Source organism: Lynx rufus, unplaced genomic scaffold, assembly GCF_022079265.1.
Source record: "Lynx rufus isolate CCGP_SWC_20201006 ecotype Redwood Valley unplaced genomic scaffold, mLynRuf1.p SCAF_37, whole genome shotgun sequence".
In the NCBI taxonomy this organism is placed as follows: domain Eukaryota; kingdom Metazoa; phylum Chordata; class Mammalia; order Carnivora; family Felidae; genus Lynx; species Lynx rufus.
The window spans coordinates 3383519-3396954 of record NW_025814853.1 but is presented as its reverse complement, the minus strand read 5'-3'; the positions used below and the strand labels follow the sequence as shown (position 1 = coordinate 3396954).

The 13436-nt window shown below is 46.7% G+C and overlaps 1 protein-coding gene across 3 annotated transcripts in view; it reads right to left on the bottom strand.

Annotated features, from left to right (window-relative positions):
- The window catches only part of TBCD (tubulin folding cofactor D), a 159695-nt gene that overhangs the window by 139674 nt on the left and 6585 nt on the right, over positions 1–13436 (bottom strand). For all 3 annotated transcript variants that reach the window (XM_047094079.1, XM_047094080.1, XM_047094081.1), the window contains exons 3-7: positions 10151–10248; positions 8973–9074; positions 6241–6387; positions 4026–4081; positions 955–1087 (exon numbers count right to left, since the gene is read on the bottom strand). In XM_047094079.1, the coding sequence (XP_046950035.1) occupies positions 955–1087; positions 4026–4081; positions 6241–6387; positions 8973–9074; positions 10151–10248 (536 nt within the window). The remainder of the gene's footprint in view (positions 1–954; positions 1088–4025; positions 4082–6240; positions 6388–8972; positions 9075–10150; positions 10249–13436) is intronic.

The following is a 13436-nucleotide window of genomic DNA, read 5'->3' as shown; positions in this document are numbered from 1 at the left end:
GTGTGCCCAGGGCAGGGTGTGCAGTGAGAAAAGGGCTTTCCCTGGGCCCCTGAGGCAGACCCCACTGTTATCTCCTCTCCTCCCACATCCTGTGCCCACGCCCTTCGGTGATAACACCATCAGCCCCACTTTCCACCGGCCCTCATGGCTCCCTACACCTTGTCCCAACCTGAGACAGCCAAGGAAAGCACACAGGACAACACCCAAGAAAATGACATCACACTGAGTCATGGGTCCAAACACCTCCATTTAAACACAATCCAAAATGCCCTGCTCTCGGGAAAGTGGGCCACAGGATTCTACAGCTTCAGAAATGAGGCCAAGAACCAAGTCTCACCCGCGGCAGGTAAAGAGCAGAGAGCGGGCACGGGCCCAGCAACGCCCAAGGACCATGAGGACAGGAGGATAGCTCCAGGGCCTGGGCGGCCTCCCCTTTTCTGGGGACTGTCCTCCTCACTAGCACTAGAAAAGGCAACGTTACAGACAGGTGAAGCAGGAAGTGGAGAAGGGTGGCAGGGAGGGCACCAACCAGGGCACTGGGGGTGGGGGCCAGGTTTTGTATATAACACGCTTGTCACAAACACCCTGAGTATCTGAACAAAACCAAACGTGAAATCACCTGCCTTATTTCATCAGAGCTGATTCGATAATTATACTCCATAACACAATTACACAGCAGGAAACCCAAGGAGGGCACGCCCTGCCCACCTCCCTGCCCACCTCCCCGCCCCAGCTCTGTGGACACTGCTGCCCCCTGGTGGTGATGCAGCAGGCTGGCTCAGGCCATCTCCTTCCCTGGAACAGAAAGCCCTTTGCTGACAATGCAAGGACAACCCCGGGTTATAAAGGGCAGTACTGTCCATGGGGGTTCACTATCTCTTACTATGCTCAAGCTACTTCAGAACAGAATCAAAAGTGAAGAGAACTTGTCCCCTCCCCTGGGGCAGTGTTTACCAGGGCCTGCAGCGTGCCATCCATGGCAATGACCCCCTCGATGGTCTGGAAGGAGGAGCGAGTCAAAGTGTGCAGGCTCCAGTCCAGGAAACCTGCCATCTTCTTCTGCTTGACATCAGGCCGTGTAACGAACCTGCCAGAAGGAAACAGACAGTTCAACCAAGGCCCCAACTGAAGAGAGCTCACCTCTTTCTGGCCCACCACATCCTCCCCCTGAGATGGCCCTCCAAGCCAGGACGTCTGTCATCTGTAATGTGCATTATGTCCTCCTTTCATGACACACACTCTAGGACACTCTCGAATCTAAAACACCAAGACACCTCCCCGACCATGGCCCTTAGGACGTCATTCCCCAACATGACCTCTCTGAGGTCAGACACAGGCCCTACCACCCCCATCTCGTCCCTCCTGGGTCCCCACTCATCCTGAGGCCCCATACACTACAGGACCACCTTGACCTGTCACCATCACTGCCCAGGAACCCCCCCAACACCTACTACTCAGCCCTTCCCTTTCCTTGGCGCAACTCCATCCCTTCACCTCAGGACACAGTACCCCCATACGGCGAGGTCTGGCCCAGCAGCAGGCCCAAGGCCCTCTCCCCCTGCATCTGCCATGGGTCTTCCTTCCCCACCCCTCCACCCAATACCGCACAGCCCCATGCAGAGCCCACATCTGCTCAGACAGCACATACTGGACCTGCCGCTAACACACCTGGTCTGAGCTGGCAGCCAGCCCCAAGCCCCACACCAAAGCCTGGGCCCCCTTTACTCCTCTCTAGCCAGTCCACATGGCAGGCCCTCAGCTATCTGAAAAGGGGCTCAGGTTAAGCCCACACTCTGCTAGGGCAGCTTCCACTCTGGGGGCAGAACACAGGAAACAAGCAGAAAACATGAAGAGACAGCTGGAGATGAGCAGCCTCTCAAGGAGACATGGGACCAGAAAGCATCAGGAGGTAGGACTTCACAGTCCCTCCAGATGCCCCCCACAGAACACACTTGGGGGGCTCTGCGCTTATGCTGTGCAAACCTGCTTTGCGACGTTCTGGCCCATTTCTTCCTCATGTCACACCGGGTCATGGCTCACCTCAGAGCAGCGCTCAGTGTGGTCCCGGCACCTACCTCAGCATCCCTGCAGGAAGCTCCTGTCCCAACTAGAAGCCCTCCCACCTCAGAGCCCTCTCTTCCCTCAGAAGAGCCACTGCCGGGTGTATGAGAAGATGCTCAGCCATGCAGTTACAGCACCGCCCATTCTAGAACACTCTTGAGAAGCTGGCTACACAGCACCAGGATGTAGCCACCACCTGGCAAAATGGCCAGAGCATTTTTAATGTGCTGAAAACCAGCCTCCACTATGTGAAACATGTACTCATCCTGACCACTAGATGGTGCAGCAGAGTCCCACCAAGTGGTTGGATCTGTCCCCAGGTCACCTTTCCTGGAGGACATCAGGGAGGGAACAAAGGTTGAGGGTTTCACCTCCCCAGCCCCTACAAACACAATGCTCCACAGAGTCAAGGGCAACATAACTCTACCAGACCCTCAGGGTACCTGGGCAGCTCAGCTGGTTGAGCATCTGACTTTTGATTTCGCCTGGAGTTATAATCTCATGGTTCGTGGGTTCGGGCCCCGCGTCGGGCTCTGTGCTGACGGTGCAGAGCCTGCGTGGGATCCTCTCTCTCTCTGCTCTCCCCACCTCCCTCACGCTGATGCTCCTGTGCTCTCTCTCTCTCTCTCTCTCAAAATAAATAAACTTTTAAAAAAACCTCTATCAAACCCTCAGTATTGCTGGTAATAAAAAATAGTAAGTCTACGTGTCCAACCGGGGACTGCAGAAACAGCAATGTGTTCACATCATAATCGCGTTTTGGAAGAAGACGGGATGAAGCTCCAGGCCCAGCTGCTGGCACCCGGTACGACAAGCGTGGGCGCCCACATGCCCATGGACAGGACACACAGGCAGACAACAGGACAACAGGCAAAAGCAGTCACATCTCTGGGAGATGAAGGTACATGTGGATTTTATGCCTTATACTTTTATTTTCCAAGACACAGGATTATTCTTACAATTAAAAAGAAACTGTTTTTTAACGAGAAACCTCTGTCCAGTGAGTATCACCCTCCCCCAGGTGAAGCGACACCGGGGGCTCACATGTTTGCCCCTCACTCCTGCAGTCAGCTGTTCTCTTCAAGCCCTGCCCTACAGTGCGCCAGGCACCTGCACAAATCCCTCATCCCACACCCCACTGCCCTACAGACTAAGGGTTTCTCCTCCCACTTTGGGGAAGAAGGTCATGGCATACACCTAAGCGTAAGGGGACCCTGAGTGAGGTGTTGCCCGTTTTCCCAATCAAAACAGCCAGAAGGTTTTAGACCCATTTTCAACTTTCACAAATGTAGAAAGGGGAAAGCCAAATTTTCTAATTTATTTACTCCATGCACTTATTTTAGGCCACAAAAGATTAATTTAGAAAAACTGCTTCCTTCGGTTCTCACATCTCGTGACACAAGTTTACACAGCCCTCATGCACATCGCTGGGGATCTTCAGAGCAGCCAGGCCTGCTGTTAGGGTCATCTCACCCAGCTCATCACAGCTCATCTTTACCTGCCTCAGGCACAGCCTGATTTTTAGTCAACAGAGAACGTTTGGGGATTTTTACCCTAAGCCACAATGATCCAATCAATATCACGATCTCCATAAACCACAGCGTTGTTAACTGCCGGGTGACCTTTAAAGACTCATCTAACGGCCACCACCCCAAAGGTGAGCCCTGCCCCACCTGTTGTGAATCTGTGCTCTGTGGATGGGCCCATCAGCTGACCTCCGTGAGCCCCTAGCCAGCACCATCAGGTTCAGAGGTCTCCTCCGCCCAAACAGTGTCAATGCTCCCTCAAAGAAAGAGACAAGTATTGGGCAGTAGGAAAGACTTCCCCAGGCCCATCAGCCCAGAGACCTCCTCCCAGGTAACACAGACACACAGGGAACACAGAAGAGTACGTAAGACAAAACCTCTCTGAACACACCAGCCACACATCAACAACACAGCTGGGAGGGGCCAACAGGTACTTACTTGGACACGAGGACAGCAGCCGCATCTCGGGCCTTGTCGCTGACAACCAAGTAGGTCTAAAGAAAGGATCAAGGACGGGCACCGTTACACACAAAATACAAATCTCCGGGACCCGCTCACCAGCCAGTCCCACACGCAGCAGCCTCCAGAGAACCCAGGCTGGCGAAGCTTCTAGGCAGAGGCCAAATTCCGAAGCTGCACAAGCCCCCCCTAAACTCAAATCACAGTTGCCAGCAGCTGCCAGGAGCCCAACAGGCAGGCACCCCACTGCACACGGCGTGTGGCCACACTCCTTCAAACACACACGTGCAAAAACAGCACAAAAATGAAACCCATACGTGTCACCCGACTGTAACAAAGAATCACAGAGTCCAGGAAGCACACTCGGGACCTGCAGGTGTGTTACATGCAGAACCAGGAGGCCCCGCTCAGACAGAAGAGCACCCAGGGTTAAAACAAGCGACGACCTGTTCTTTGGAGGCCTGCCTTAAAGAGTTTCCAGTTCTCATCTCAACTAACTTTGTCCCAAATGATACACAAAAGACCTTTTTTCTGGGGGACAATCGCATACCCAGGGCCAAACCTCTAGAAGTGGACTGCTGCTCACCCGGCAGCGCCACATACGAGACGGGTACACAGAGGTGTGTGAAGTGGCTCCTCATCACCCCACCTCTCACAGAACACAGCTGGAGACCATCTAAATGTCCGTCCGTACGAGAATAGGCTAAAAGCCAGGGCATGGCAGAGCACCTTTCCCCTTAGAGGTTACGAGAAAACGTCTGCTCACTGGTGGGACACTGAGCACACACTCCCAGGGAAGCAGCGGCTCGCTAAGCACGGACAGCAAGGGCACTCTGCAGCGTGGGGGCGTGGAGCACAGGGAGAAGCCAAACTGCCTGACTTCCCATTTGGACCCACCATTTATGAGAAATTGAACCAGCTAAGTTACTTATTTTTCTCCACTGATGCCCACTCAGTAAAACGAGGATAAAACGAATTAACTGCTGGGGCGCCTGGCTGGCTCAGTCAGTGAAGCGTGTGACTCTGGATCTCAAGGTTGTGGGTTCAAGCCCACGTTGGGTGTAAAGATTACTTAAAAATAAAAAAAAAAAAATTTAAATCTTTAAAATAGAATTTAAAAAAAAAAGAGTAAACTACCTCATCAACTAGGATTACATGGATCAGTATACTAAAGATGATTAGAACAGTGTCTGGCACACAGCAGGTGCTCAACAAGCTCGCCTGCTGGTGCTCACACCCAGTATAATCCTTCCTGTGTGAACTGTAACACACTGACATGTCTCCAACAAGAGAAGTTGGAAAGGGGTGGGACATCACTTTTGTGACCTGGTGACACGTTATTGTGACTTCCGTCTCGCTAGCAGACCCTGCCCCTTGCCAGCTTGGAGAACATGCTGCCACGTTTTGGGGGGCGGGGGGGGGGGGGGTGATGTCACATGACAAGAAACAGCCAACAAAGCACTAAAGCCCTTGGTCCAACACCCTCGATGGTCTGGCTTCTGCCAACAGTCCCGAGAGCACGGACGCAGACCCTGCTCCAGGTGAGCCTTGCTGAACCCTGACGCAGATCGCCCTGCATAGTCACGTCCATATCCACGACCCAGACAAACTGTGAGATGATAAATGTGTGTTGTGCTAAACCACTCAAATTCAGGGTAATTCAATAATTTGTCTATAACCACTCAAATTCAGGGTAATGCGATAATTTATCTATACGCATAACATTTGTTTCAGAAAAAGTCTGAAAACATATACAAGTGTCATTATCTGTTGGTACCAGAATTTGAGGGATTCTGCTTTAACACCTTTCTTGCTTTGCTTTATTTTCTAGTTTTTCTAGATTGATCATGTATTATTTATATAATGTTAAAAATTAAAAATTATATCTAAAATTGACCTTCATTTTCTCTTACAACTGCCCTCTGAAATCTCTTGTACGTCATTACTACGCTTAACAGAGTAGTATTTGCACTACCTACAAAACAATGAAATTCGCTCTAATGCATCCTTATTCCTATGTGAATTATACTTTCTAAATAAATTACGAAATGGAATTTTACCTCACTGCAAGAGTAACAGCACTTGAAGAAATACAAATGTCAAAAGTGTACCTAGTTAAACTCTAATATCAAGACAGCATGAGAATGGAAAAGAATGCTAATTAGCAGCTAGCTATTTGCAGGATCACGCTTACCTCTGCTACTTCGAGAATACGGTCCATTGTGGACATTCGAATCTGCCCAGGTGGAGCGACGAGGTTCCCATCGAGGCGAGAAAAATCAAAAGGGATCAGGCAGGTCACAGAGAGCCACAGTAAAAGCATGTAGCGAGTCTCCCAAGTCTAAGAAGTTAAATCAAAGTAAAATGACTCCTGTTTCAAGCACAGAGGTAACCCTCATGCCCCACTCACAGTCCTACTGCCCTCCCTGCCCACACAATGCAACCACAGTCCCTTCAGATGCTGTCACCCCAGAGCCTGGAGCGCACCCCATCGTGAGCCCCTCCCATACCCCACCCCACCACACACACCCTCTGTCATACAAACTTAGCTGGCTACTTCAGCAGACAAAAGAAATAGCAAAATGAACAAAGAAAAATCATGATACATCAGTACGATGGCTTCTCATCACTGGCACCCTTCAGCACACATTCAGCCTTTTGAGAAAGTGTAAACAGATAAAAAAGCAAAACACTTAAGAATAAAGAAAACTATTCTCAAATTCCAGTTTAAAGAGGAGTGCCCCTGAAAAAAATGCTCAACATCACTCATCATACAGGGAAATACAAATCAAAACCACAATGAGATACCACCTTACACCTGTCAGAATGGCTAACATTAACTCAGACAACAACAGACGTTGGCGAGGATGCAGAGAAAAAGGATCTCTTTTGCATTGTTGGTGGAAATGCAAGCTGGTGCAGCCAGTCTGGAAAACAGTATGGAGGTTCCTCAAAAAACTAAAAATAGAACTACCCTACGACCGAGCAATTGCACTACTAGGCATTTATCCACGGGATACAGGCGTGCTGTTTCGAAGGGGCACATGCACCCCCATGTTTATAGCAGCACTATCAACAATAGCCAAAGTATGGAAAGAGCCCAAATGTCCATCCACGGATGAATGGATAAAGAAGATGTGGTATATACATACAATGGAATATTACTCAGCAATCAAAAACAATGAAATCTTGCCATTTGCAACTACGTGGATGGAACTGGAGGGTATTATGCTAAGTGAAATTAGTCAGTCAGAGAAAGACAAAAATCATATGACTTCACTCATATGAGGACTTTAAGAGACAAAACAGACGAACATAAGGGAAGGGAAACAAAAATAATATAAAAACAGGGAAGGGGACAAAACAGAAGAGACTCATAAATATGGAGAACAAACTGAGGGTTACAGGAAGGGTTGTGGGAGGGGGGATGGGATAAATGGGTCAGGGGCACTAAGGAATCTACTCCTGAAATCACTGTTGCACTATGTGCTAACTAATTTGGATGTAAATTTAAAAAAACAAAAAATAAAATTAAAATAAATAAATAAATAGGAGTACCCTTATTTTAGGTAGTCAATAAAACAAGATTCCACTTTGGCCCTGGAACAATCCCTTCGGGGAGCTGGGGAAATGCTCCCCTACATCTAAGCTGAGATTGGGCACGTTCAGAAACAGCTCCCTGGGTGATGCAGTTGTGAACCGTGTGCTCCGTGCGAAAGGACACTCCCACAGCAACCTGATTCCCTGGAGGGACCTGCGAACAAGGCTGGCCATCCTTGGGCAGCTAGGAACCTGAACTTCAGGAGGCTTCCCAGCATTCCCAGGGAAGGGGGACTCTGTGCTTGGACTATCTGTACAAACCATGTGGTTTATGTTGAAACCCACTTTCCTTTTGGGAGTTTGGAATTTCAGTCCATGTTTGGCAGAGTACCCACGTAACCAACCCCAAGAAAATTCCTACACACTGGTCTCTATGACATTCACATGGGCAACACACAACTCAGTGCTGGGGGAATGACAAGTGCCCTGTGTGACCTGAGAGGAGACTCTGAAGCTTGCTCCTGGTTTCCTCCAGACTTCACCCCATATGCCTTTTCCCTTTGCTGGGTTTGCTACGAACCAGTCACAACCATAAGAACAACTACCTGTGGAGTCCTACAGTGGTCTTAGGGAATCATCAAACCTGAGGGTGGTCCTAGGGACCCCCAACATAATTATATTTCAAGTTTAAAAATCTAGATGGTTGACATACTTTTCACCACACTGAATATAAGCATATATTTTTTCTTTATAAAGACATATTTTAAAAGGAAATAATTTGGGGTGCCTGAGTGGCTCAGTTTGTTAAGCGTCCGATTCTTGCTATCGGCTCAGGTCATGATCTCACAGTTGTGAGATCGAGCCCCGCATCGGGCTCCATGGTGAGCATGGAGCCTACTTGGGATTCTCTCTTTCCCTCTCTCTCAAAAATAAGTAAAACTTTTTTAAAAATAAATAAATAAATAAATAAAATAGTAAAATAAAAAAATAAAAGGAAATAATTTAGGGCACCTGGGTGGCTCAGTCAGTGAAGCATCTGGCTCAACGCTGGCTCAGGCCGTGATCACACAGTCATGGGATTGAGCCCCATGTCTGGCTTCCTGCGGAGCATGGAACCTGCTTTGGATTCTCTCACCCTCTCTCTCTCTCCCCTCTCCCTTACTCACTCTCTCTCAAAATAAACTTTTTTTTTTTTAAGGAAATAGCTTAAAGTAACATATAAAAAAAGAGAAAGCCAAAAGAATAAAGAAAAGAGAGGGACACAAAACAGCATAACATAAAACTGAAGGAAACAGGAGGATAAAGCTGCCAGTAAGGAGTGGAGCAAAAAAGGGAAGAGAGGAAGGAGAGGGCTGGGAGTGAAAAGGAGGAGAAAATGACACTCACTTCATGGTCTCTAGGATTTTGATTTGTAAACATATCTAAAACAGGTTGTACATCAGCCACTTCATGAGGAAATAAACGAAGAAATGTTTTATATCCTCGAACCTACCAGATAAAAAGACATTGAATTACTACATAATTAGAAAACACAGAAAGTAACAAAATTATCTTTTTCTTCTATCATCAAAGATCACCACCTACTCCACCCAGTGATCAGAGAATTGTGTCACATCACAGTGATACAACTTGGTAAGTAAACACGGCTATCTTTGCTTCTTACATCATCCATTCACATGTTCTGGCCCCCCTTGACTAACAAATATCAAATGTGCTTCACCAGAAACACAGATATGCTACAAACTAAAAAGTTTTCCCTCTACATTGTTTATACAATCGCCCTGTGACACTTATGAGGAATAAGTCCTCGAAAACTTCAAAGGTCCCCAAGTTCATCATGGCTTCCATAAATGCACTGGTGCTCCTCGTTCAGGAGAGACCCTGCACTCTACCTGTTGAGCCGGCAGACCACAGACGAGTACGCACAGGGCAGCCCCCCCATGGAGCTCTCTCACTGGCCAAGGGCCTCTTTCCACCACACAGCGGGCACTGCTCCACCGAGTAGCCCCCCAAAACCCACCCCCAGATGGCTCTGAGTCACTCCCGTGGTCAAAACTGCAACTGGTTAAGTCTGTAGGCCAGCGCCCACACATCACCTGGGAGTCTGCAAGAATACCGATTATCAGGCCCCACCTCAGACCTGCTTACTCAGAATCTGCATTGTTAACAAAATGCCCAGGAAATTCATCTGCACATTAAAGTTTGAGAAGCACTTCCATTTTCACCACGCTTGTCCACTTTCTCCTTGTAAGAGACTTTCTGAATTAGTTGGCTCTCTCTCCCCTTCCCCCTCCTCTTTGCCCCTCCCCCATGTCCTTTCTACCTAGGTAGCGCTTGATCTATTCAACTGCGAGACGCTAAATATCTCAGAGGTGGTTTCAGCCAAAGGACCCCAGAACCACTATCACTAACATCTGATTCCCCAGATGTGGTAAAAAAAAAAAAAATGAAACCCACAATTTATGTGTGAGAACCATCTTTCCTGAAAAATAACATTTGGAAGGTAATTTCTGAACCAAGTACGTAAGTATTCTGTCCGCTATAAAGTGCTACGTAAATGTTACCTTGGTGATGATGTAAAGAAATTTAAAAGCCAGATGTATGAGGTCAGCTGGAGATGTCTTATCTTGTACTATATCCAACAACAAGTTCATCATCCATTCTAGGAAAAAAACATATGCAAAATATTTACTACAAAATTAAACATTAGTATGATATTGAAACAAAATGCCAGAAGAAAAAACAGATTTACAAATATAAGAGTGGTTCAGTATTAGTAAACCTGTGTAATCCGAGTATCAACAGAGCAAAAGAAGAAAAACATTTTTTTTTAATTTTTTTTTTTTTTTTTTTTAGAGAGACAGCACACAGGCAAGCACGGGTGGTGGTGAAGGAGAAAGGGAGTGAGAAGAAGAAAGAGAATCTTAAGGAGACTCCAGGATCAGCACAGAGCCTGCCGTGGGGCTCAATCCCATGACCCTGGGATCATGACCTGAGCCAAAATCAAGAGTCAGATGCTCAACTGAGCCACCCAGGAGCCCCGAAAAACATTTTTATCTTAACAGTTTCTAAAAGGGCACAGAATGAATACAATATTCACAACATTCATCCTTGCTTTTAAAATGCAGAAGGGCTCCACACTGGATGTAAAGTCTACTTAAAATAAAATTAGAGGAGTGCCTGGGTGGTTCAGTTGGTTAAGCATCCAACTTCAGCTCAGGTCATGATCTCACGATTAGTGGGTTTGGGCCCCATGTCAGGCTATGTGCTGACAGCTGAGAGCCTGGAGCCTGATTCAGATTCTACGTCTCCCTCCCTGCCCCTCCCCAACTTGTATGAGTACACACAAGCATGCGCGTAAGCTCTCTTTCAAAAGTAAATTAAGTAAACATTTTAAAAAATTTCTGAATTTTAATGCAAGAGAAATATTCTTATATTTAAGAATTATTCTACGTCAAACCAATATCTACTATTGTGCTTTATAGAAGATACCTCCTACAACTACTATCATTTAGTGATAATCACATTCTAACCAATGTAATAAGGCAGAATAAAAGATTTCTGCTTCCAGTTATAAAGGAATAACTCATACAGAATTGCCCTACCCCCAAAAATTAGAAAACTAGACAAATATATGACAAATACATATTCAGCGATACTGGAACAGGCAGTTCAAGGAAACAAACGGACTGGGATCCACAGCTGCCCAGGCTGTCTGCCAGGAGGTGACATGCAGAACTCAGTACAGGGAGTGGGGACGCAGAGACAGAGGTTCAAGGAGGCTAAGTCCGCTAACATCCACAGGACAGGGTAACGAAGAGAAAGGTATGCAGAGAATGAGCTCCAGTCATCTACAGAGGTCCCCTCAAGTCTTCCACAAGGCCAGGTAAGAACAACTACCAAGAAGCACTGAGTTAATGGGGGATGGGGTGCCTGGTAGCTCAGTCGTTTAGGTGTCCAACTCTTGATTTTGGGTCAGGTCACGATCCCAGGGTCGTGGAATTGAGCCCTGTGTCAGGCTCCGCACTGAGCATGGAGCCTGCTTAAGATTCTCTCTCCCAGGGCACCTGGGTGGCTCAGTGGGTTAAGTGCCAGACTTCAGCTCAGGTCATGATCTCACAGCTTGTGAGTTTGAGCCCCCCATAGAGCTCTGTGCTGACAGCTCAGAGCCTGGAGCCTGCTTCCAATTTTGTGTCTCCTCTCTCTGTCCCTCCCCAGTGCCTGCTCACTCGCTCTCTCTTTCTCAAAAATAAACATTAAAAAAAAAGATTCTCTTTCTCTCTCCACCCTCCATCCTGCCCCTTTGCCTCTCTCCCCCACTTCTCTCTAAAAAAAATTTTTTTAATTTTTTTTTTAAATGTTAATAGGAAGAAAAGCCATACCAAACAATCACGAATTATAAGAAAGCCCGAGCAGGGGTGCCTGGGTGGCTCAGTCGGTTAAGCATCCGACTCTTGATTTCGGCTCAGGGATTTTGGCTCAGGTCATGATCACACAGTTCATGACTTCGAGCCCCACATCGGGCTCGGCACTGACAGCATAGAGCCTGCCTGGGATTCTCTCTTGACCTCTCTCTCTCTGCCCCTTCCCCTGCTGGCATGTGCGTGCACGCTCTCTCTCTCAACTTAAAAAAAAAAAAGCCAGAAGCCATATCAGTATCAGACAAAGCATATTTTGAAACATGTAATATTACAGAGATAAACAGAACATTTCATAATGATATAAGGATCAATTAGTCATGAAGACTCAAGACCCCTATAACCACGCCAAATTACAGAGCCAAATTGAGAGAGCGGAAAGGAAAAAGACAAATTTATCATTGTAGTTAGAGATTTCGGTACTCTCAGGAACTGACAGAACAAGTGAAAAAAAGTCAATATGGACATAAAAGGCCTATATAACAGTATGAATCACCCTACCTAAATGACACTTACAGGGCACTCTACCCAACATCAGCTGAATAGACATTCCTCTCAAGTGCACATAGAACTTTCAACAAAACAGACCCTGTGCTGGGCTGTGAGTCTTACTCAACATAAAAGACTGCAACTCACATCTAGGGAATGCAGAGTAAAACTGTAGTGATATACCACCACATTCCCACAAAAACGTAGGCTACAATCAGAAAGACTGGCAATACTAAGTGATGATGAGGATGTAGGGCAACTGAAATTCTCATAGATTGTTGGTTGAAATGTAAAATGGCACCACCTTTATGAAAACAGTATGGCAATTCATCATAAAAGTTTATCATAAAAACACATATTTAGCATACAACCCAACAATTCCACCCTTACAGATTTATCCAATAGAAATGGAAACACATGTCAGCCCAAAGGACTGTCTGCAAATGTCACAGTAGCATTAATAACAGCCCCAAACTGGAGACAACCCAAATGTCCATCAACAGGGTGAAAGGATAAACAAATTGTGGTTCAACAGAAAATGAGCAAAGTACTAAAACATGTAATATGGAGAAGCCTTAAGAATACTATTTTAACATAAAGAAGCCAGAGAGTAAAGTAGGTCAGCGGTTGCCCAGGGCCAAGATGAGGGCAACTAACTGCAAAGGGACACAGTTCACTTAACCTCATGGGAGGACAGAAATGTTCTACACCTTGATGGTGGTGGAGATACATACATTTGTCAAAACTCAAACTGTATACTTAGGATGGGTGCGTTTTATTGCATGTAAATTATATCTCATCAAAGGTAACTTTGAACACTTTAAAGGAAGAATGAAAGTGTATATCGACAGATAAAGAGATCAAGCTAGCATTACTTACAAACTATATAATTATTGGGGCACCTGGGTGGCTCAGTCGGTTAAGCATCCGACTTCGGCTCAGG